Source organism: Chlorocebus sabaeus, chromosome 16, assembly GCF_047675955.1.
Source record: "Chlorocebus sabaeus isolate Y175 chromosome 16, mChlSab1.0.hap1, whole genome shotgun sequence".
NCBI lineage: Eukaryota > Metazoa > Chordata > Mammalia > Primates > Cercopithecidae > Chlorocebus > Chlorocebus sabaeus.
The window spans coordinates 5370011-5393742 of NC_132919.1; the positions used below are offsets into that span (position 1 = coordinate 5370011).

General features: G+C 51.0%; 1 protein-coding gene, 1 long non-coding RNA gene and 1 other non-coding gene across 12 annotated transcripts in view; 1 reads left to right on the plus strand and 2 right to left on the minus strand.

Annotated features, from left to right (window-relative positions):
* Positions 1–23732, minus strand: part of NLRP1 (NLR family pyrin domain containing 1) — a 72512-nt gene that overhangs the window by 16036 nt on the left and 32744 nt on the right. For 2 of the 9 annotated variants that reach the window (XM_073004632.1, XM_073004631.1), the window contains 11 exons: positions 22348–22518; positions 19768–19857; positions 16773–16864; positions 16166–16270; positions 15700–15859; positions 13238–13461; positions 7614–7876; positions 7016–7147; positions 4110–4251; positions 1828–1899; positions 474–1427 (listed from right to left, as the gene is read on the minus strand). In XM_073004632.1, the coding sequence (XP_072860733.1) occupies positions 1108–1427; positions 1828–1899; positions 4110–4251; positions 7016–7147; positions 7614–7876; positions 13238–13461; positions 15700–15859; positions 16166–16270; positions 16773–16864; positions 19768–19857; positions 22348–22518 (1771 nt within the window). In that variant the 3' untranslated portion in view covers positions 474–1107. Of the gene's footprint in view, positions 1–473; positions 1654–1827; positions 1900–4109; positions 4252–7015; positions 7148–7613; positions 7877–13237; positions 13462–15699; positions 15860–16165; positions 16271–16772; positions 16865–19767; positions 19858–22347; positions 22519–23732 lie in introns of those variants that run through there. The other 7 variants (XR_012088727.1, XM_073004636.1, XM_073004633.1 and 4 more) reach the window with 6 other exon arrangements.
* The window catches only part of LOC103242240 (uncharacterized), a 50786-nt gene that overhangs the window by 5262 nt on the left and 21792 nt on the right, over positions 1–23732 (plus strand). For both annotated transcript variants that reach the window (XR_012088728.1, XR_005236744.2), the window contains exons 2-5: positions 4168–4449; positions 17451–17578; positions 19723–19964; positions 20446–20697. This is a non-coding gene — a long non-coding RNA (uncharacterized lncRNA). The remainder of the gene's footprint in view (positions 1–4167; positions 4450–17450; positions 17579–19722; positions 19965–20445; positions 20698–23732) is intronic.
* LOC119620432 (U7 small nuclear RNA) lies at positions 572–632 on the minus strand. The gene has a single exon (XR_005236955.1). It is a non-coding gene; the product is annotated as a U7 small nuclear RNA (small nuclear RNA).

Genomic DNA, 23732 nt, shown 5'->3' on the forward strand with positions numbered 1-23732 from the left:
CCATGCTTGCTTTCTGTGACCTGACTGAAAATCACAGAGTGACTTGACTGCTCTGTGACCCAGCCAGCTGCAGGTTCTTCCCAGCAAGCTGGAACCCAAACCGAGGCCTTGAACATTCTGAGGCGCTGAAAAAGGTATCTCGGTTGCTGTCACAAACACTGAAGGAAACTGGTTGCTGCCCTGAGCGATTCCTTAAACCCTCCCACAAACTGCATACCTGACCCTCTTGCTGCAGGAATATGTAGGTAGAATCCCTTTTCTCTTGCTGTTAGTCTCAGAGATACACTGCACCCCACTCTCTGTGTCAGTGTCCCTATTAAGTGCTTTGGACGGATTGCTCTGAATTTAGTGCTGCTTTTTTTTTTTAATCCCAGCCAGCCCCATGTTGGTATGGTTTGAAGTAGTCCCTTGCAGGAATTCCCCGGAGGCTGCTTCTGGGCTGCCTGGACAGAATAACAGCTGAAAACTAAATGGAGTATGCAACTTTTTATTCCTTTATTTTCACTTTTTCTTTTTTATATATTTTTAAATTCTTACATTTAAAAATAGAAGTAAAAAAAATTTAATTTATAGGGGTTTTCTGGTAAAAATGGAAAGCCTGCTAGGCAAATTCTCAAAGAGCTGTAATACTCCTGTATTTTCTGAATAAACTTCCCTCCACTTTACTGTGTTGGCTTGCTCTTGTAGATCTTCCTGTAAAAAGCCAAGAATCCACGTGGTCTCCCACACTGAACTGCAGTTTTGGGGCTCGCCCTGTGACACGGTCAGAGGCAGACGGTTCCGTGTGCCTCCTATTCCTCCTTGCATCTGGATTGGCTCCAGAGGGCTCTAGGCTTGGCTGCTGTGGCCACCAGACGAGGCTCTATGAGGTCTGCGGGGGTCTTGCCAGCTCCAGATGGACATTCCCTGAGATGCTGTTAGGCCACCTGGACTGGGGCCCCCTGTGGCATCCCTGGCATAGACACATAATGCCCAGCAAAGGCATCATCAGAGTTCCATTACTTTAGTGCTGGAAGGCAAATCAGATGGCAACTTGTTTGCAGAGAAAGAAACTGAGACCCAAAGAAGGGTCAGGCAGAGCCAGGACTCAGGGCTGGTGTTCATACTTCAGCTGCTGAGTGGCAGGAGTCCCTTTTGGCTGCCCTTCTCCCAGAGTTCCATAATGAGGTGAGGATGGGTCTCCTTCAGGGCTTGGTAGAGTTGATCTTTGCACCTCCGGTCCCAGGACTGGCTCAAGCTGAACAGCTTCCGCATCTGGCTGGGCCTGGTGTCCTCAGCCAGCACCCTCTCATACTGCTCCTGGCTCAGCATCTGTCCATGCAATTTGTCCAAGACAGCCTCCACCGATGTCACTCGGGCTATCAGCTGCTCTCGATACTGGTCCACAAAGTGCAGCAACCCCGGGGCATCCAGAGGTGAAGGTAAGGCTGGCAATGAACAAAGAAGGGCTCCAACCACAGCCTCCATCTCCAATCCCCATCTTCAGCCCTTTCCTCTCTCCTCTCTGCATCCCTCGCTTCCTTCTGCCTCCAGAAATGCACTTCTGCCCTCCCTCATGCCAGCATCTAGCCTGGCAATCTGCCAGAGTGGGGATCGGGAGTGGAGTTCCTGCTGGACGCATTGGAGGCTGTCAGATAAGGAGCTCTAGGGTCTCTGTGGATAGGACAAAAGGGTATGGGGAGGAACCATGCACCGCTCTCCAGGGTCTGACCCCTTGTGAGGTCTGCAGTGATGAGTCCCTTCCTTTCTCTCTTCCCTTCCCCCAAGAACCAGACAGTACCCCAGAACTGCCACTGCCTCCTGTGGTCTCTGAGAGTTGTTACTGACCTATGGGGGCTGGAGGGACCAGAGTAGTTGCAGGTGCGAGATCTCCTGGACGAACACAGAGATGAAGATGATCTGAAACAGTGCTAAGTTATTAACACACACAGTACACCTCCAGGCTCCCACTCACTTCTGAGATTCTTTGATTTAGAAAAAAGTCACAGACAAATTCTGGTAGAATCTGGAGTAAGAGCTGGAAAGGTCCTTAGAGGTTATCTAGGTGAATCCCTTCCTTATACATATGGGAAAACTGAGGCCCAGAAGCTGTGATCATACAGTAATAGAGAGAAGGCATCCAAATGAGCAATAGCAATTTCTCCTACAACATCCCAGACTTGGTTTTAATCCCGTGTTGGCCTGAACTGTATCCCTGGTGAACTAACCAAACTCCTTGCTAGACAGCTTGAACTATTTAGCACCTCCTTGTTCTGAGCAGAAATCTACTTCCTTGTTCTTGTTTAGCCTTCTAGACTGGCACCAACCAAAGGTGTATGTTCTGGAATTGGATGTCAGAATCTAGAATCAAGATCAAGCAATCTTAGGACATGGGAATAACAAATGAATTTTAACAGAAAAGACAGACAACAACAAAAATGAAGGGACTTAAAAATTGCTTTGCAAAGGAGAGAAAGGGGAAGTTCACAGCAGCTCATATGTACAAGGCCTGAGAGTCTGAGCAGGCTCCAAGTTCAGTGTGATCTCACAGTTCAGGGAGGTGGGCACAGGGGAGGGAGTTGAGGCTGTGGTACCAGGAGCACAGGATCCATGTGGGTGGAGAAAGGAGGGTGTTTCACATCCTCTCTGCTGACTGGACAGTCCAGGGGTCAATTCTGACTCATTCCCACACTGGAGCATCTGCTGAGGGAGGTGACTGGATGGCAAAGAATTTACAAACCAAAATAGCAGAGGAACGATGGAAGAAGCTGAGATGTGTAACTTGTATAACAAGAGTCATCAGGAAGGCTATGACCACAGTCTTCCAGAATCTAAATGGCTTTCTCATGGGGAAGGACATACACTTTTCTGAGTTCCAAGGGACAGAATTAAGACTGATAGGAGGCAGAGATTGGCTTAACATGAGGAAAAAGATAATATTGCTACGATTTGTTAAGGATTACTGCATGAGGAATGTATAGACATTGCTTTATTTAATCTTTCCAACATTCCTACAAATTAGTCATTATGATCCTCTTTTTACAGATGAGGGACTCAAATGAATTAAGTAATTTTCCCAAGGTCACTCAGCAAGTAAGTGCTGGAGTGGGATTTGAATCCAGGTCTGAAGCTGGGGCTGGTTAGTTTTCCATCTGTGTTTGCACCCAAGCCAGGACTCAGTAAAGCCCATCCTCTTTCCACGACACTGTGAAGCCAGCTTGTTGCAGCTCAGGAGGTAGACTCACCATTTTTTGATAGCTGACTAGGGATGGTTGTCCTAGAAGGACCATTTGGAGGGTTTGGGTTCTTAGAGTGTTGGTACTAGACTAAGAGTCCATACGTTTTCTCTATTCCAGAAAATGTATTATTTGATTTCCTCTTGTCTACCTCAAAAACACTGAGTGATACAGGGAGAGTATCTGAAATTGCCAAATAGGCTTAACCCATACAACCATATGACTATCTAGGTCTTATTCTTCCACCTCACATCCAAACTACCATGAGAAACTTAGCGAAAAGCTTTGTGGATGTCGACATCTGTTAATTCAAGGGCACTGTGAAGACACCATTGTACATGGGAGACAGCATACATTTTAGAGGGTCAGATTGACTCAGGTTTAAATTCTAGTCATAACAACTGTTATGTAACTTGAGAAAGCCACCTACCTCCTGCCTCCTGTGGGCTATTTCTTCTCATCAGTAAATTGTGATACTGCACACGCCCTCCCCCACCCCCACCCTCCATCCCCCCCACACAGACTCTCTATCATTGACTTTCTTCTTTTTTTTTTGGAACGGAGTCTCCCTTTTTGTCCAGGTTGGAGTGCAGTGGAGCCATCTCGGCTCACTGCAACCTCCACCTCCCGGGTTCAAGCGATTCTTCTGCCTCAGCCTCCTGAGTAGCTGGGACTACAGGCACACGCTACCACGTCCAGCTAATTTTTGTATTTTTCATAGAGACAGGGTTTCACCATATTGGCCAGGCTGATCTTGAACTCCTGACCTTGTGATCTGCCCACCCCAACCTCCCAAAGTTCTGGGATTACAGGTGTGAGCCACTGTGCCCAGCTACTTCGTTGATTTGTTTTCTCCTCCCACCTCTGAGTTCTCTGGACTTGTCCTGGTTTTACCTGGTTTCACCAAGGCCTCCCACACCAGAGTCTCATCTTTCTTGTCTTTCATTTGCAGCCTGATCCCTGATCCCAAGTGGCCAACGTAGAACTCCGAGAACAGCTGGGCTTCTCCAGGGCTTCGATAGCAGAGCTCCAGTTCCTGAAGAGGCAAAGAGTTGAGCCGCCACCCTGTTCATCTTGCATGGAAGGTTTTTCCCCACCTGACACCTTCTTGGCCCTGCTTGGCTCCACAGGGACACTCCAATGATCCCTGTACTGAAATCAACTACCACCTTCAGAAACTGCTCTTTTCCCAATTTTCCACAGAAGGATGAGGACACAACTGAGCACCTCAAGAGTAAGTCAGGGCTTGTCCTTAAACGTAATGCTCATAATCCTAAACCAGATCCTTCTTCCTTCACCTCCCCCATCTTGAATTCAAACCCTCATTTCTCCAGCCCAAAGCCTGTCTTCCCAATGGATCCTACATTCCACCCACTTCCAGTTGACAAAAATTTATATCCATCCCCTTAAAGCCTGTCTTCCCAATGGATCCCAAACTCCACCCACTTTCAATTGACAAAAATTTATATCCATCCCCTTTCCTAAATCCCAGCTAAGACAGAACTCTTGATTCCCCACTGTCTTCCGAACGTGCTCCCTTTCTAGTTCCCCCAAACTCAGTAAAGGATAGGACCATCCACTGAGCATGCAGGCTCCAAACTCGGAATCGTGCTTACTCCTTCCCTACACAGGCCATCCAGCAGGTCCTGTTGGCTTTACCTTCAAAATCAACCCTGAATTCATACACTTTTCTCCATCTCCATTGTTACCTTCCTCGTCAAGTGACCTTCAACTGTAGCTTGCAGTATTGCAACAGCATTTTTCTTTTTTGTTTTCTCTTTTTTTCTCTTTTCTTTTCTTTCTTTTTTTTTTTTTTTTTTAAGAGAGATGGGGTTTTTCCATGTTGCCCAAGCTGGACTTGAACTCCTGGGCTCAAGTGCCTCAGCCCCCTGAGTAGCTGGGACTACATGCGTGTGCCACCATACCCATCTTATTTTTTCATTTTTCATAGAGATGAGGTCTCCCTACATGGCCCAGGCTCATCTTGAGCTCTTGGCCTCAAGCGATTCTCCCACCATGGCCTCTCAAAGTGTTGGAATACAGGCGTGAGTCACTATACCCAACCACAACAGCATTTTTTTTTTTTTTTTTTTTTTGAGACAGGGTCTTGCACTATTGACCAGGCTGGAGTGCGGCGGCACAATCTCAGCTCACTGCAACCTCCGCCTCCTGGGTTCAAGCAATTCTCCTGCCTCAGCTTCCCAAGTAGCAGGGTTTACATGTGCCCACCACCACGCCTGGCTAGTTTTTATATTTTTAGTAGAGACTGGGTTTTGTCATCTTGGCTAGGCTGGTCTGGAACTCTTGATCTCAGGTGATCTGCCCACCTCAGCCTCCCATAGTGCTGGGATTACAGGCATGAGCCACCACGCCTGGCCTTTTTTTCTCTTTTTTGGCAGAGTTTCACTCTTGTAGCCCACGCTGGAGTGCAGTGGGGCGATGTTGGCTTACTGCAACCTCTGCCTCCTGGGTTCAAGCAATTCTCCTGCCTCAGCCGCCCGAGTAGCTGGGATTACAGGCGCCTGTCACCATGCCCCGCTACTTTTATGTATTTTTAGTAGATGGGGTTTTGCTGTGTTAGCCAGGATGGTCTTGATCTCCTGACTTCGTGATCCACCCGTCTCAGCCTCCCAAAGTGCTGGGATTACAGGTGTGAGCCACTGAGCCACTGTACCTGGCCCATAACGGCCTTTTGACTTGTCTCTCTGCTTTTACTCTTGCCTGCTTATCATTCATTCTCGCCCAGCAGCCAGAGGCATCTTTATGAAAGTAAATCAGGTCTTTTTTTTTTTTTTTTTTTTTGAGACAGTCTTGCTCTGTCACCCAGGCTGGAGTACAGTGGTGCAGTCTCGGCTCACTGCAACCTCTGCCTCCTGGGTTCAAGCGATTCTCCTGCCTCAGCCCCCTGAGTAGCTGGCATTACAGGCATACACCACCACACCCAGCTAATTTTTGTATTTTTAATAGAGACACGGTTTCACCATGTTGGCCAGGCTGGTCTCGAACTCCTGACCACAAGTGATCCGCCCACCTCGGTACCCAAGGTGCTGGGATTACAGGTGTGAGCCACTGCGCCTGGCTGCAAATCAGGTCTCGTATTAGCATGTTTATGACCCTCAAGAGCTTGCCATTGCACTTAGAACAAAGTGCAAACTGCACACCAGGGCCGATAGGGCAGATGAGGCCTGGAAGACCCTGCCTCTAATCTGACTCATCTCTTGCTATACTGACCTCTTTCTTGTCATCTGGAGGTGTCAAGCTTGCTCCCACCTCTACGCCTCTGCACACATTCCTTCTGCCTGAAATGTTCTTCCACAAATCTCTGTGTGGCCTGAACCAACACCCGATCTAAGGAAAATCTTTGTTTCCTTAGATCTTTCTCAAATGTAACCAAGGCCCAAATCCACAGCAGATTCTTTCTAACACCCTTTACTGAGACACCCCATGGTTCCCCATAATATGTGTTCTGCCACTACAATGAATAATAAACCCAGTGTGTTCGACTACAGGTTTGTTCCCGGTGGTCTGGACTAGAGGACATGGATGACCTATAGCTCAAACACTTCCCAGTGTCCCCAAGTCAAACCCCATCATCCTTCTCATCCTCCTGCATGAGATCCTCCCTTCTCCGAACTTTCTTGCTCCCAGTCTTGGAAGCATTCCCACTTTCCCTGAATCCCACTCACTTTCTGTTCCACCTCGATTTATCCCGTCCCTGGGAAAGCCCTGAGACCTGCCCCACAGGCATTCCCAGGTAGGACTTCTGTTCGCAGTGAAGAGGCTGACGCTGAGCTGCTCACCTTGGGGAGTATCTCCAGCACCCCTGAACCAGACCCAGACACGGTGTAACGACAGCCCATATAAAGTGGGGTCAGCGGGGGTGGCTTGTGGATTCGCACAAACTGGAATTTCGTTTCTTCATCATCTATGGCCTACGGAACATAGAGAACAATGATTAAGGGAGGCTTCTGCCCCGTGGAATGTGGTCTGAATAGGGGGGATGGTGCATCTGTGTGTTTGCGTGGACAGAGTGGGACTGTATCACCCCTGCCTCCCTCCCCGCATGCACTGCTACACAGACAGCCCTCACTTGGTCTTTGTTATCTTCAGGATGGGAATAGGGTTATTGTTAGAGAAGTCAGAATGGGGAAAGGCTACAGTTTTAGGCATGGGAGCCTCCAATCCTTTGATTCCTGGACAGGGGCTGCAAGAAACTGTCCAAAGATGGCAGATGAGTCCATGACTGAGAAGGGACGAATTGTTCACCCACTTCAAGGTTCTCCTGTCCAAGAGCCCCATCCTTAGTCTCAGTTGAAGGCCCTCTAGGGGGCTCTCTGGCTGCATTTTGTGTTTACCGTCAACCCACCGTGGCCCAGCCTTTCTGGCTCTTAGTGTCACCTTCCGAATGGAGCAGTCACTTGGGATCAGGTAGAGGTGGAAGGTGACTTCCTCAGGATGGAGGCGGTGGTAAAGCAACACCAGGGAGTTGACGGGAAAGAAGCGCAGGGTACTATGGATCACTTTCAGGAGGACTCCCAAGGGGGAGAAGCTGGGGTTTTCCAGAACTATGTGATGCAGCTCCACCCTGGCTGGCTTCTCCAGGAGCATCCCCTCCTCTTTAAAGTGGGCCACTTGGAACAGGGACGTGTCCACATGGCCCCCTGTCAAAGGATGGATTCAAGAGGCACAGGTTTATTTTTATTTATTTTGTTGAGACAGAGTTTCCCTCTTGTTGCCCAGGCTGCAGTGCAATGGAGCAATCTCAGGTCACTGCAACCTCTGCCTCGTGGGTTCAAGCGATTCTCCTGCCTCAGCCTCCCGAGTAGCTGGGATTACAGGCACCACCACACCCAGCTAATTTTTGTATTTTTAGTAGAGACGGGGTTTCACTATGTTGACCAGGCTGGTCTTGAACTCCTGACCTCAGGTGATCCGCCCGCCTCGGCCTCCCAAAGTGCTGGGATTACAGGCGTGAGCCACTGCGTCCAGCCTAAGAGGCGCAGATTTAGTGTTGTTACTGAGTCAGGATTTGCTGGTATGGTAGGATCCCAGGGCTTAGGCTCAGGTACCTTCTTGGGGGAGCCCAGTGCTATGGTCTTGAATATCTGTGTCCCCCTACAATTCATATGTTGAAATTTTAACCCCCAAGGTGACAGTATTAAGAGGTGAAGCTTTTATGGGAGGTGATCAGGTCATGGGCGTGGAATTCTCATGAATGGGATTAGTGCTCTTATATAAGAGACTCAAGGGAGCCTGCTTGCCCCTTCCACCCTGTGAGGACACAGCTAGAAGGCTCCATCTATGAGGAAGAGGGCTCTCACCAACACACCAAAGCTGCTGGCGCCTTGATCTTGGACTTACCAGGCTCCAGAACTGTGAGAAACAAATTTCTGTTATTTATAAGCTACCTAGTTTATGGTATTTTGCTATAGCAGTCTGAACAGGCTGAGACACCCAGCAGGGGGAAGAGGGCATTTCTAGCCCTGGGGCCTTCGGAGGCTGTGGGAAATTGTGCCACTAGGTGGGTGCTGAACGCCTAAGTGGGAGCTCAAGGATCACCCTGGAGCCAAACGTATACACAAACCCAGCCCCTGGCCCGGGAGCTGGGAAAGATATAGAACCTTTAGTTGCCTGTGCTGGTGTAGATTCTCCATGAGAGTGATGCTGTCAGGTTTGACTGGGCAGGTAGAGAACAAGGAGGAGGAAGGGGCAGTGGGAAAATGGAGTGACCAAGGTGTTTGGCCACTCACCATTCAAACTTGTCTTTTTAGGAAGAGCCTCCTCCTCCCCACTGCGTGAGTCTTGGCAGGAGGCAAGCCGAGCCCCCCACTCAGGATGCTGCTACTCCCTGGCAGCAAGGACACAGGTGTGTGACCAATACTTGACTAAGTGGTTGTCCCTAACTGGGACCTCAAGTCTAGAGCGGCGAAACACAGATGCAGAGAGAGAGAATTTTGGCAGTAGCAGTTGGGTGAAGAGTCCAGTGGGAGGCAGGTGTGGTACACACTCATAATTCCAGCTACTTAGGAGGCTGAGGTGGGTGGATCACTTGAACCCAGGAGTTCAAGGTTGCAGTGAGCTAAGATTGTGCTGCTGCATTCTAGTCTGGGTGACAGAGTGAGACCCTGTCTCAAAAGAAAAAAAAAAAAAAGGAAAAAAGAAAGAAAAAGAGCTCAGTGGCTCCTGGGCAGGAGGGTCCTACAGTAGCCATGTCTGCAGCCTGTCTCCATATTTTCTTGATGTGACCTCGGCTCTGCCCTTGGTTTCTCTGAGTCATTGGGTTACTATCTTCCCCCCTGCCTTAGATTTGTTGCTAAGTCTATGAGTTAGTCAATAACCTTTCAGTGTATCCCTTTTCTGCTTAAATCAGCCAGAATTGGTATCTTTGATTGCAGCCTCTGACCAGCGCCAGGACCTTGAAGTTACAAGAGAGCTTGAGGGATGAACACTGGTAATGGGAGAGATACTGGCCTAGCGATCAGGAGTCCCAGCTGCATCCCTGCATTGCCTGGTAACTGCTGCAATGCAAGTGGTTTCTGGGCAACAAGGCATCCAGTAAGCTGGACAAGGCCCTTAGTCAGATGTCAATCCCAGAAGGGGCCATGAAGACCCTTACTTAAGTTTTCTCATTTAACTGCATTTTTGGGATGAAAAGAAAGTCACAGTGGTATCTATCATCTGAAAAAATGAGGAAGAATTCACCTATGAATCTTACCAATCAAACAGTACAACTGTTCTTTCTTTTTTTTTTTTTTTTTGAGACAGAGTCTAGCTCTGTCACCCAGGCCGGAGTACAGTGGTGTGATCTTGGCTCACCACAGCCTCCATCTCCTGGGTTCAAGTGATTCTCATGCCTCAGCCTCCCGAGTAGCTGGGACTACAGGCATGCACCACTGCGCCTGGCTTTTTAGTAGAGACGGGGTTTCACCATGTTGGCCAGGCTGGTCTTGAACTCCTGACCTTAGGTGATCCGCCTGCCTCGGCCTCCCAAAGTGCTGGGATTACAGGCGTGAGCCACTGCGCCCGGCCACAGTATAACTATTCTTAGCATGGGACACCTGCATCCCAGTCTTTCTCTGCAGCAACACCTTTTCCTATTTTTATCATAGTCCATGACGCTTTGTCTCTTGTTTCCCGTGGCAGTTTAACTTGTTGCAAGGACGTTGGACCTTTTAATTACCACAGCCTATGATCCCTGCTAGTGGACGCACCACCCTGTGATTCAGCCTCTGTTTCTCATTTCAGTGTTGAGTTTGCTTCCAACTTTTCACTATGATAAATAGCACTGCAATGCACATATTCTGCAGGAAGCTGCTATTTCCCTTGTGTTATTGCCTTGAAATCAATCAGTACCAAGGGATGAGGAAAGCGTGTGAGACGGCAGGACCTCCTTCACCCCGCAGTTGCTTCTCCAAGAGGTGACGCTGGTCTGCATTGCCATCACTGGCACTAAATGGATGGTCTCACTGTGACCTCCAAAGCACTGGAACGTCCTCACATGTCAGCTGAGGGAACTGAAATCCTGGGAGGAAAGTGCTTTTTCCAGAGTCACACAACCGGCCATGGACTCTGACCACAGCCTGTGGCACTAACAGAGGCTCGGTGCCACTTGAATTTTCACTGAAGTCCAGAAGGTGCTGGGTGTCTCCAACTTACCTTCTTGCTAGGGTGACCAACTATCCATGCTTGCCCAGGACCGAGAGGGCTCCTGGGGGTGCAGGACTGTCAGTGTTAAGATGAGCTGGTCACCCCCCTTCTTGTACATATTGCCCTTTCCATAGATGGTGGTAGTCACCTCATCCAAACCTGACAGCATATTTGTGCTGATAGATTGGAGACAGAAGGGAAGCAATGGGGACGACTGTGGTCTGAAGGAGATGAAGGTTGAGTGTTGACTGGGGCAAGTGTCACTGGCAGAAAGAACTACCTGGAGCTGCCTTTGGCTGGTTGCACTAGAAAAATCTAGAAAACGCTATCATGAGGGAGGCTTGTTTCTGTGGGTCAGGGGTCCAGGGCTTTGCATCTGCTCTTTACACAAAACCTGATTGAGTACGGACAATGTGCCAGGCCCTGTGGATGTGGCTGTGAACAGGAAAGACATGGGGACAGCAATTCCAGAGCTTGTGGCCCAATGGGGAATACAGGCAGCAAATAAAACAATGCACCAAAGCATCACAAGTGCTCCGCCAACGGCAGCCCATCAGCTCCTTCCTCCTTTCCCAGCCGCATGCCCAGTGTTTGCCATGGGACATGGCTGCTTCTGCTGTCCAGGAACCTGGGGACTCTCCCTCCTTTAGATGCTGCCCTTGGGCCTGTGGCCTGATGTCTGGCTGTGCCATTCCTGCTAAGTGTGTGGTCAGCACCGTCCAGGCTCAGGTGAGAGGCACAGTGGCTCTCCCGCTCAAGCAGGGACAGTGGGACCCACATCACATGAAGGTGGGACACTAGAGGGTTGTCTAGCAGAGCAGCGAAATGATACGGACTGCCTGGCTTTGACTCCCAGCAAGGGCTCTTACTGACTGGGGGACTCTGAGCAGATTATTTGCCCTCTCTGTGCATCATCTGTAAAGTAGGGCTGATAACAGCATCCCCCTCTCGGTGTCACTGTGCAGATTGACTGGGTTTGTGTCTATAAAGCCCTGGGATAATAAGGGCCACTTGCTCGTATTACAGATAAAATGCAGCTTGACCAATCTATCCACCTGGCTGTGGTGGTTCTTTCTGTTTCTTCCTCAAACAACTTGGCCCAGTCCTCTTGGTAACTTGGGGTCTGGGAAGAAAATGCTACTAAATTTTTTTTTTTTTTTTTGAGACAGAGTCTTGCTCTGTCGCCCAGGCTGGAGTGCAGTGGCGCGATCTCGGCTCACTGCAAGCTCCGCCTCCCGGGTTCACGCCATTCTCCTGCCTCAGCCTCCAGAGTAGCTGGGACTACAGGCGCCCACCATCACGCCCAGCTAATTTTTTGTATCTTTAGTGGAGACGGGGTTTCACCGTGTTAGATAGGATGGTCTCGATCTCCTGACCTTGTGATCTGCCCGCCTTGGCCTCCCAAAGTGCTGGGATTACAGGTGTGAGCCACCATGCCCGGCTTTCTTTCTTTCTTTTTTTTTTTTTTTGAGATGCAGTCTTTTTTCTTTAGACAGAGTCTTGCTCTGTCACCCAGGCTGGAGTGCAGTGCACGATCATGACTCACTGTAGCCTTGACCTTCCAGGCTCAAGTGCTCCTCCCACCCCAGCCTCCTGAGTAGCTGGAACTACAGGTGCACACCACCATGCCTGGCTAATTCTTTAAATTTTTTGTTTTTTTTTTTAGAGATGGGGTCTTACTATGTTGCCCAGGCTGGTCTCAGACTCCTGGGCTCAAGCCATCCTCCTGCTTCTGCGTCCCAAAGTGTCGGGATTCCAGGTGTGAGCCACTGCACCCGGCCACTGAGGTGTTTGAATATCCATTTTGCTGAATCTGAGTGTTGGGACTCTGTATCGTTATACGATTCAGTCAGTGTTGGTTCCAGGAAGCCAACAGTTTTGAGGCCTGAGGGATATCACTGTGGTTTCCAGCCATCTCATCTGGTTGAACTCCTGAGTGGGTGGGCAGGGGGAGGGGGTGAGAATGGGGAGGGACCCCACTCAGGTGGCTGTGTGAAGTGTTCGTGTTCCCACGGGCAGCACAGAGAGGAGCAAGGGTGACAAAACTGAGGGAACTCACTTCCTCTTGGAGGGAGGGTTGTGTGGAGAGCAGAGGTCTGTGTGTGCTGAAGGAGATGGGTAGGTGGGGGAACGAAGGACCCGAAGGACAAGGCCAGCGTCATGGGTGTTTGGCCTGTACAGTCACACAGATGTGTTTCAAAAAGGTATGTCCAGACAAGAGTGGAATGCAGGAAAATCTTGCTCCCCATCTCCATAACCCCCGCTCGGCCCCTCAAAGGAAGCCACAACACCGTCTCCCAGGAGATCATCATTCTATACTCCCTTTCAGCCCCTAATTACCACCACCTTCCTCCCTATCCTTCCCTCTTGTTTACCTTGGAGAGCCACAAAGTGAGGGAGGTGCACAGCTTCCACGGCTCCGGGCTCAGCCTTGATGTCCAACAGAGGCCCTGCCACCATCCAGCTGTGCTGTGGGTTGATCTCACCCAGGAACTGGTCCCACACACAGAATTCAATCTCAGTGGTCACTGCTTCTCTCACCACAAAGCAGAGACCTGTGTTGGGCCAGCGGTAGGAGCCAGCTACAGGGAAGTGAACTCTGGGAAGAAGAGGGAGAAGCAGACACTTACTGCACGAACTCACTGAGCACCTGCTGGATGCCAGACCCCATGCAGGGGCTTGCGGATACGGTACAGGGGCTTCAAGCCCAGACTTCAGAATCAGATGGACTTGCATTTCAGTCCTGGCTCATCTGCTCTTGACTGTGGATCCCTGAGCAAGTCATTTAACCTTCCTGTTTTTGGTTTCCTCATCTGTCAGTAAGAGAAATTGTAGCTCCCATCTCCTAGTTGTGAGAATAAGTGACTCAATGCATGCTCACAGCTTAGTACACGCCTGGGAGCAGTGAACTGTTTCTACTATGTTGATGATGGCAATGATGGTGATGATGAAATAACAAGTGTTCATATATGTAAAGGGCCTATTTACCAATAATTAATAACAATATATGTGCTAAAATTTCTATCTATCCTTATCTATTTATCTATCTATTTCTATCTGTCTATATCTATATCATCTCTATATCTATCATCTATCTCTATCTCTCTATCTCTCTATCTCTATCTCTATATCTATCTATCTATCTATCTATCTCTATATCTATCTATCTATCTAATTTATATCTCTATCTATCTCCATCTATCTATCTGTCTATCTCTCTCTCTCTCTCTCTCTCTTTGGAAATATGGTCTCACTCAGTTGCCCAGGCTGGAGCACAGTGGTCTGATCTTGGCTCCCTGCAGCCTGGAAATCCCTGGCTTAGGCGACTCTCCCACCTCAGCTCCCTGAGTAGCTAGGACTACAGGCACAAGTCACCATGCCCAGCTAATTTTTTTGGTCATTTTTGTAGACACAAGGTTTTGCCATGTTGTCCAGGCTGGCCTTGAACTCCTAGACTCAAGTGATCCTCCTGCCTCGGTCTCTTAAAGTGCTGGGATTATAGGCATGAGCCACTGTGCCTGGCCATATGTGCTAATATTAATGCTAAACCCTCAGAATTGGAAACAACATGTTTATAGAGATCAGAAGTGATTTTCCCAAGGCTCCTCATGTGGGTTAATAGTGGGTCCCGGGATGCCCCAGCTTCTGTAGGTGTGAGTTGGGAGTGACGCTGTCTCCTGGTTGAGATGATGTCTGTGGCAGTGTTTGGTAACTGGTAACATGTTATATAAGAGATAATGAGTATGACTACAGACAATTACTACTAGTGCAACTGTAAGCCCTGGGAGGGCAGGGCTGCCATATTCATCTTAGGGTTCCCAGCTACTAGTACAGTCCTTAGCTCATTAGCAGCTGTTAATAAAACAGGAGCATACAGATTAAGAGAGTTGGTGAGATTTAAGAAATATAACAAACAAAATACAATGAGTGGACCTTGTTTGGATCCTGATAAGAACACACCAACTGGCCAGGTACGGTGGCTCACACCTGTAATCCCAGCACTTTGGGAGGCTAAGGAAGGTGGATTGTCTGAGGTCAGGAGTTCGAGACCAGCCTGTCCAATATCGTGAAACCCCGTCTCTACTAAAAATACAAAAATTTTTATTTTTCACACGTGGTGGCGTGTGACTATAGTCCCAGCTACTAGAGAGGCTGAGGTGGAGAATCGCTTGAACCTGGGAATTGGAGGTTGTAGTGAGCCAAGATTGTGCCATTGCACTCCAGCCTGGGCGACAGAGCGAGACTCTGTCTCAAAACCAAACCAAACCAAACCAAACCAAACCAAACCAAACCAAACCAAAACACCAACTTTAAGAACACGTTTTAGATACTTGAACAATTCGAATATGGATTGGGGATTACATGAAATGAAAGATTTATTGTCGGCTTTGTGAGATGTGATATTGGCATGGTAGTTATGTTATGGAAGAAAGGGTTTTTATTTTTGTTTTTTGAGATGTGTAATGAAATATTTAAGGGTAAAATCACCTGACATCTTGGATTTAAAATATTGTAACAATAACAAAGAGGGGGAAAGTGAACAGCTGAAATGAATTTGGCAAAACAGTGGCTGAAGCTGGGTAATAGGTACGTGGAAGCTCCTTGTACTCTCTATTTTTGTGTATGTTAGACAATTTTAAGTTTCATAAGAAAACAACTTTTTCCATCATGAAAAGCACACACCCGGTGTTTCAGCCCTGTCTCTGCCTGTTGTCTGGGCAAGAGGAGGGGACCCAGTGGCGAGTATGGGTTGGGGGGAACTGACTGTCTGTGGGGACCCAGGATGGGCAGTGGGGTGGGGGAGGCCAGCCTGGGACCAGCACAGCCCCTCACTCACCGGTACAGGCTCCTTTCTTTGTCAACTACCTCAGTAGCCACAGGCCCCATGGGGCCCCAGAAGTCATCATCAGTCCCCAAAGGCGTATCCTGGTCCCCTAGAGAGGCAGGTGAAGGCAGGCACAAGGGTTCCAACTGTTCTACCTCTGGGGAGCTTCCCTCTGAAACAGCAAGGCAGCGGTCAGCTCCAGATTCTCTCACCTGGCCTCCCCCAGCCCCTATGGTTATACTATAAGGGGCCCTTCCCAAGGCCAGCCTGCCTGGACCATGGCAGGGAGTGTTCTGCAGCTTCGCTCCTGCTCCCTGGCTGCCTGCCTGCTGTCTGGGGAGCCCCACTCCAGTGCCTCCAGCCCAGCCTCTGCCCATCTCCCCTTCCCCACTGGAACAGAAGTGCCACTTTTCCCAGCATGCCCAGGTGGGCAGGTTGAGAGAGGAACATGGTTCAAAAGATGAAAGGGGCCAGGCACCGTGGCTCTTGCCTGTAATCCCAGCACTTTGGGAGGCCTTGGCAGGAGGATTGCTCCAGTCCAGGAGTTTGAAATCAGCCTGAGCAACATGGGAAGACTCGGTTTCTATAGAAAAAAGAAAAATATCAGCCAGGCACGGTGGTGAGCGTCTGCAGTCCCAGTTCTACTCAGGAGGCTGAGGTGGGAGTGTTGTTTGAGCTTGGGAGGTTGAGGCTGCAGTGAGCCGTGAACATGCCACTGCACTCCAGCCTGGGCAATGGAGTGAGACCCTGTTTTTTTTTTTTTTTTTAAGATGGCAGGGCCAAGATGGAGATGTGATTCCCAGGCCTTGGCAGTCAAGGATGGGAGGCTGGACCCCGGTTCAGGGTTTCATACATGCCGTAAACGTTCTGGAGAGGGGCAGCACCCACCGGTGGGTGCCGGAGAGGGGGAAACAGAAATCCAGCCAGTTCCTAGGAGTGGGAGCTCTCTCGTCAGGGTAGCACCCTCTTAGGTAGGGAACCTGCCCCGTCCCACATCAGTGGCAGAGGGATGGAGGGAATGACCTCCCACAGCTGGCCTCCCCCAACCCTGTCATGATGCCCCCAGCCTCGCCCCGTCAAACTACCTGATCCGAGTCTCTGCCGCTTGCGTGAGGACGTGCTATTAGTCGTCTCCCCTGTACCCAGGCCCTCATTAGGGATCATCCCAGTTGGTTTCCTGGACAAAGAATTGTTCATTCTGCCTGAGATCCTGGAGGAAGCAAGGGCTGCCTACATGACATTCCCACTAAAAATTCAACTCCTTCTTGGGCCAGGTGCAGTGGCTCATGTCTGTAATCCCAGCACTTGGGGAGGCCGGGATGGGTGGATAGCTTGAGCTCAGGAGCTCGAGACCAGCCTGGGTAACACAGTGAGACCTCCCCACCTCATCTCTGCCAAAAATACAAAAATTAGCTGGGCATGGTGGCATGCACCTGTATCCCAGCTCCTTGGAAGGCTGAAGTGGGAAGATCACTTGAGCCCAGGAGACAGAGGTTGCAGTGAGCTGAGACTGTGCCACTGCACTCCAGTCTGGGTGACAGATCCAGACCCTGTCTCAGGCAAAACACACACAAAAACTCCATCCGAATTTGAACTAAATCCTGTGGTTCTTCTGTGGTCCCTGTCTCTGAGCAGTCTCCATCCACTCATGTACCCAGGCTAGAAGTGGGGTGTCATCCCAACTCCCTCCGCGCCCACCCTAAGAGCCGATCACCTTGACGGCACCTCCCAAATAGCTCTTCTTTCTATTCTCTTCTCTCCAGCTCCGTGACCTCCACCTGAGTCCCAGGCCCTGGCCTCCGTGGCCCGCACCACTGCAGCATCCTTGGAAACAGTAGTGGCTGAAACGTGGTGGCTCACGCCTGGAATCCCAGCACTTTGGGAGGCTGAGGTGGGCAGATGACTCTGAAAGGTCTCCCTGCTTCTGCTCGGGTCCCTCTGCCGCCCACTGTCTACACAGCAGCCGATCTTAGAAAGCTGCCTCACCACTTGGCTGCTGCAGCCCTGTCACGTCTCTTCATTGCTTCAGCGGGAAAATGGAAAGTTTCTAACATGGTCCAAAAGGGCTTGCTGGGGCCTCTGTCACCCTCTGATGTCACCTGGGCCGCTTTTTCCTTGCTCACTGACCTCTAGGCCATTGGTTCTCAAACTCTGTGTGCTTAACGATCATCTGGAGGGCTTGTTAAGACACAGATTCGGCCGGGCGCGGTGGCTCACGCCTGTAATCCCAGCACTTTGGGAGGCTGAGGCGGGCAGATCACAGGGGTCAGGAACTTGAGATCAGCCTGGCCAACATGGTGAAACCCCGTCTCTACTAAAAATACAAAAATTAGCTGGGTGTGGTGGCGGGCGCCTGTAGTCCCAGCTACTCTGGAGGCTGAGGCAGGAGAATGGCTTGAACCTGGGAGGCAGAGGTTGCAGTGAGCCGAGATCATGCCATTGCACTCCAGCCTGGGTGACAGAGTGAGACTCTGTCTCAAATACCACACAGATTCCTGGGCCCCACCCCGGAGATTCTGGTTCAGCGGGTCTGGAGTGGGGCCTGAGAATTTGCAGTTCTATCGAGCTCCCGGTAAGGGTGATGCCGACGCTGCTGGTCCACGGACCACACTTTGAGTAGCTGCTCCTGACGCCTGGCCTCCCATTCCTCCAGGGGGCTAAACTCTTTTTCTCTCTCAGAGCCTCTACTTCTGCCTGGACTCCACCCCTTCCTAGGCCCAGCCAACCTGTCCTGTCTTTCAGAGCTCAGCCCAGCTCCTCTTGACCAGGTCAAACAGGCCCACGCACCGACCGCAGGTGCATTTGCGCAGACACTTGTGGGATCACCCGTGCCTGTCTCCCTGCTGGACTAAGCTCCTGGAGGTTGGGCCGTGTCTTTCTTATTCACTGCTGTGTCCTCACATCCCAAAATAGTGCCTGACACATAGTGAGTCTGCAGGGAATGTTTGTTCTATGAATGAATGACTCCTCTTAAACCTAGGAGCTCTTTTCCTTCCATTTCAGGGGAGCCACTGCAGCCAGGAGCCTGGGGACGGACGCCCTTCATGGTCAGGTGCAAAGGCGCCCACCTGGGAGAACACGGGAGCTGCAGTAGATTCCTCGGGGAAGGGAAGATGGACTTCCCTGGCCCTGGGGCTTGCCCCTCAAGTCAGGGGTGTGTGTGGTGGTGGTGGTGAGGGCGGTGGGTGACGGTGATGGCGAGGGTGGTCTTTTTCCCAGGGCACAGGCTCTCTCTCTGTCTTTGTCTCCCTCTTGTGGTCGTTGCTTTCATTGTTCCAAACCTCTGTTCTTCACGAAAGGATTGCTGGACTAGAGGCCATTTGGTACCATGCTGTGCTGGGTCCAGGGGATTCGCTGGCTCACCCACCCACTGACTTTTTCTTGTTCTTTTTTTTTTCTTTTTGAGATGTTGTCTCGCTCTGTCGCCAAGGTTGGACTGCAGTGGTGTGATCTCGGCTCACTGCAACCTCCGCCTCCCGAGTTCAAGTGATTCTCCTGCCTCAGCCTCCTGAGCAGCTGGGATTACAGGCGCCCACCACCACACCCAGCTAAATTTTGTATTTTTAGTAGAGACAGGGTTTCACCATGTTGGTCAGGCTGGTCTTGATTTCCTGACCTTGTGATCCACCTGCCTTGGCCTCCCAAAGTGCTGGGATTACAGGTGTGGCCACCATGCCAGCCTTTTTTTTTTTTTTTTTTGAGATGCAGTCTCGCTCTGTCGCCCAGACTGGAGTGCAGTGGCGCGATCTCGGCTCACTGCAGCCTCCACTCCCGGGTTCAAGCGATTCTCATACCTCAGCCTCCTGAGTAGCTGGGACCACAGGCACCCGCCACCACGCCTGGCTAACTTTTTAGCCCACTTACTTTTTCATGTTCTCCTCTCCTTGTTTGTCTAACGTAAGAGTTTAATGGGGGGGAGTCGTTGATTCTATTTGCACTGACAAGCGCACCTCACTCTGGCTGCTGCAGTTCCTCGGTTTCTCCCTGGCTGTGTTGGTCTCTCACCCCAAGGCTCTTTTCTTGTCTCCTGCTCAGCCCTGGCCTGGATCAGCCAGAGGGAGTTCTGGGGCCACCCCTTACCATCTGCTGAAGATGAGCAGCTGAGGCTTCTTCTGCTCCAGGGCCCTCAGCTCCTGCCTCATCTCATCGCTCAGAGTCGTCTGGTCCAGCCTGAAAGCACAAAGGGAGACGGGTCCTCCTGGGATCTCCCATGTTGTCCCCAGGTCCCCAGGGCCCAGAATCCCAGGACCTGCCACCTTCTGGAGGAGCGGCACAGGGTGCGTTCCCTGGGAGCCGGGCTCTGAGGAGGAGGGTACCGTGAGGAGATTCACTAGGGTGTGTTCCTGGGTCAATGCCAGGGCAAGGGAAGGGAGGGAATCGGGGAGACATGGGCTGTGAGGCAGTCTCCATGGAGGCCTCAGCCGACTCTGGGAGATGATCCTTTAGAGCTGTTTAAGAGTTGGGTTGAGGGGCTGGGCCTTTCTACTGCAACACTGGCCCGTCATCGGATGTGGGCCTCCCCAGGAAGGAGACGTGGCCTTGGGTGAGGTGGCTGTCACTGGCAGAAGCTGTCTCTGTAGCCGGCTGCCAGGGCTGCCAGGCCTGGGTCCTGGGATTCTCTTCCCAGTGGTCGGAGGTTTTGCTGGGAAGAGAGAGTCCTGGTTCTGCCGTCCTCCCAGGCCTTGTGACCTGGGGTTTCTGCCAGATGTGGGATGCTGATTGTCTTCTCTGGGTCTCTGTCCTCCATCTGTCACATAGGATGAATCAATCCTGCCCTGCCTGTTCTGAGGCCCAGAGGAGGAGGAGGTGAAAAGATCCTGCCTCCTGCAAAGGGCTCTGCACGCGTTCCCCTGCTGCTGTTACAGCTGTTCTGCCCCTGGGGAGGAGCGCAGCCCTTGAAGTAGAAGGTTATTCTTCTCAACGAACTCCTGGCTCCAGAAGGGAAGGAGGTGGACACCTACTCGGGACTCTAGAGGGCAAACCCCCTTGGAAGCAGCCCAGGTTTGACGGGTAAGTGTTGAGCTGGGGCGTGAAGCCACATCTGCCTGCCACGGCCAAGCTCTGGAGAGAGGCTCTTCGGCGTAAGGGAGGTAGTGATAGCCAAAAATACTCAGTGGGGAGCAGCAGACTGGGGTGCAAAGGTGCTGCCCCCTCGGATGGAGTTCCCATGGTTGTAAATGGCCAGTGTCAGCTACAGGAAAACCCAAATGTAGATTATTTATTTCCGTTATTCTGCCTTGACCACTTCTCTAGGTTTGGGAGGCCTGGCTGAGGAAGGCCCGAGGCCCAGGCTTCCCGGACGCCCTCTGAGAAGGCTCTGTATGTGGGGGTTTGGAGCCCCCGTCTGCTCCCTGAGCACATGGCAGGGCCCCTGGCAGGAGCCACAGGTAAATGTCAAGACAGAAGCCACCTGTGGGCTTGCTCCCAGGAGGTGGAGGGGAGTGGAAGTGGCCCAGAGATAGTGTGGGGGTGGCTCCTCGGGGAAGGGTGAGAATCTCTGGGGCCTACAGGATGGGAAATGAGGGCTGGGGGCTCACTCCAATACGGCTGCTCAGGGTCCTTCAGCTCTCCAGGGTTCAAGTGCCTCTTTGTTCCAGGCCTTTCCCCATATCATCCCTTGGCCTGGACTACTCTCCCCAACTTGGTCTGGCTCCCTATTCCTCCTTCAGACCTCAGCCTGACATTGCTTTCTCAGGGAAGTCCTCCCTGGCCTTCCCTGAGAATGGGATTTTGATCAAATCCCATCCTCCCTCAATATTACATTCTCATAATACCCTGTACTTTCCTTTCTTAGCACTCCACAGAGCTCATAAATACAGACTTGTGCATTTACAGGTGACCAATGTCCATCTCCTCCCCACTAGAGTGGAAGCTTCAGGAGGGCAGGACCCATGTCTGTTTGCTCACTATCGTACCCCAGGGCCTGGCCTGGTGCTTACATGTAGGAGGCACTCAGTGAATGAATGAATGAGTAAATGAATGAATAAACTGCTGCCCTGGAGTGAGGGGAACCTGGGAGTCCCTTACAGCATGCAACCTCAGTAATAGTTATCATTTGATCATGCCTGACTCTCTTCCCAGCACTGTCCTTGTTTTTATTTGATTGATTAGTTAATTAATTAAATTTTGAGACTGAGTCTCACTCTGTTGCCCAGACTAGAGTGCAGTGCTGTGATCTAAGCTCACTGCAACCTCCGCCTCCCGGGTTCAAGTGATTTTCCTGCCTCAGTCCCCGGAGTAGCTGGGGGTTACAGGTGCACACCACCATGCCCAGTTAATTTTTATATTTTTAGTAGAGATGGGGTTTCACCATGTTGGCCAGGCTGGTCTCAAACTCCTGACCTCAAGTGATCCACCCGCCTTGGCCTCCCAAAGTGCCGGGATTACAGGCGTGAGCCACCACGCCCTGCCTGTCCTTGTTTTTATACACATTTTATTTCATTACAACCCATGAGGTGGGTATGATACTCCCATTCCACAGATGAAGACACAGAGTCCCAGAGAATTTGGTGACTTGTCTAAGTCACACGGTGTAAGTTGTAGAGCTGGTAAGAAACTTGGGTTGACTATGCATTTATCAGTCCTTTTTCCATGCCCTATCCGACACCCCCACAACCCTCTTCCCTGCCCTCTGCCCAGAAGGGACCTCCAGGGCCTTACCCCAGGCGTGTGAGCTGGCAGGCAGGATGCCTGAGCCCCTCACACAGCAGTCGCACACCAGTGTCGCCCAGGTTGTTCTGCTGCAGGTCTAGCTCCATCAGGAAGGGGCTGGCGCTGAGCACAGAGGCCAGGTCCTGGCAGCACCCAGATGTGAGGCCACAGCTGCCCAGCCTGCAGGAAAGATACACAGCAGCCCAGGTCACTGTCCTGAGGGTTTGCTCTTCAGGGTAACTAGGGTCTGATCTTCCTTCCTAGCATCTGTGGCCTTTTGAGGGTCTGGGGTGACAAGCAGAGAAGATACAAACTTTCCTGGCTTGCAGTAACCTGAGAGATTTTCAGTTTCCTCTTGCAGCCACAGAACCCCTCAGGATGCCGGCACCCACCCTTTCTCAATCCTGTGTGATTCACCTGATCCTGTTCCCTCACTCTGTCCACATTGATGAGTAACTTACTCAATGTCCCACTTGTACACCTGGGTCTAACTGTTTTCTCTTTCCTTTTTCTTTTTGAGATGAAATCTCACTCTGTGGCCCAGGCTGGAGTGCAGTGGCGCAATCTCAGTTCATTGCAACCTCCACCTCCTGGATTCAAGCAATTCTCCTGCCTCAGCCTCCTGAGTAGCTGGGATTACAGGCGTGCACCACCATGCCTGGCTACTTTTTGTATTTTTAGGAGAGACGTGATTTCACCGTGTTGGCCAGGCTGGTCTTGAACTTCTGGCCTCAGGTGATTGGCCCTCTTCGGCCTCCCAAAGTGTTGGGATTACAAGCTTGAGCCACCGTGACCAGCCAACCTGGGTCTCATTGTTAACCACATCATCCCTGCTAAACACCCAGAGCCAGCTGACCTAGGATGCTTTGGTGGGTTTCAATATTAAGGGCATCTACAGTCCAGGAGGAAAATGAGGGCGCTCATATGAAGTTAGAAGAGGGGGAGTATGAAGGCTTCATCTAGAACTGAGGACCTATCCTGGGCTCCTCACCACACACTGGGGTCTGGAGTGTGCACTGTGCCAGGACAGGGCCATGTTGCTACCCGCATGCTGTGCTGAGCAGTGCCACAGCTCTCCAGCCTGCCTAGTATAATCCAGGTGGATGACTCTGCCTCCCCTGTAGCTGAGCTGCAGGCCTCGTGGAATCCAGGTCGGGGTTTCTTGGCTGGCTGCTGTGGGGCCAGGGGAGCCTGGGTTCTTGCTGTTCATGGGCCAGGAATCACAGGGAGGGGATCAGTGGCTCATCTAGGAGGAGGAGCAAGGCTGGAGGGGCAGGCTGTTTCTGCTGTCTTTCCAGATAAAGTTCTTCTCTTGCCCTTGCAATGTGAGTCGTTACAGAGATGCACTTGGCAGGGGCTGATATCAGGTCGCTTGGAGATGAGGCTCACTGTGG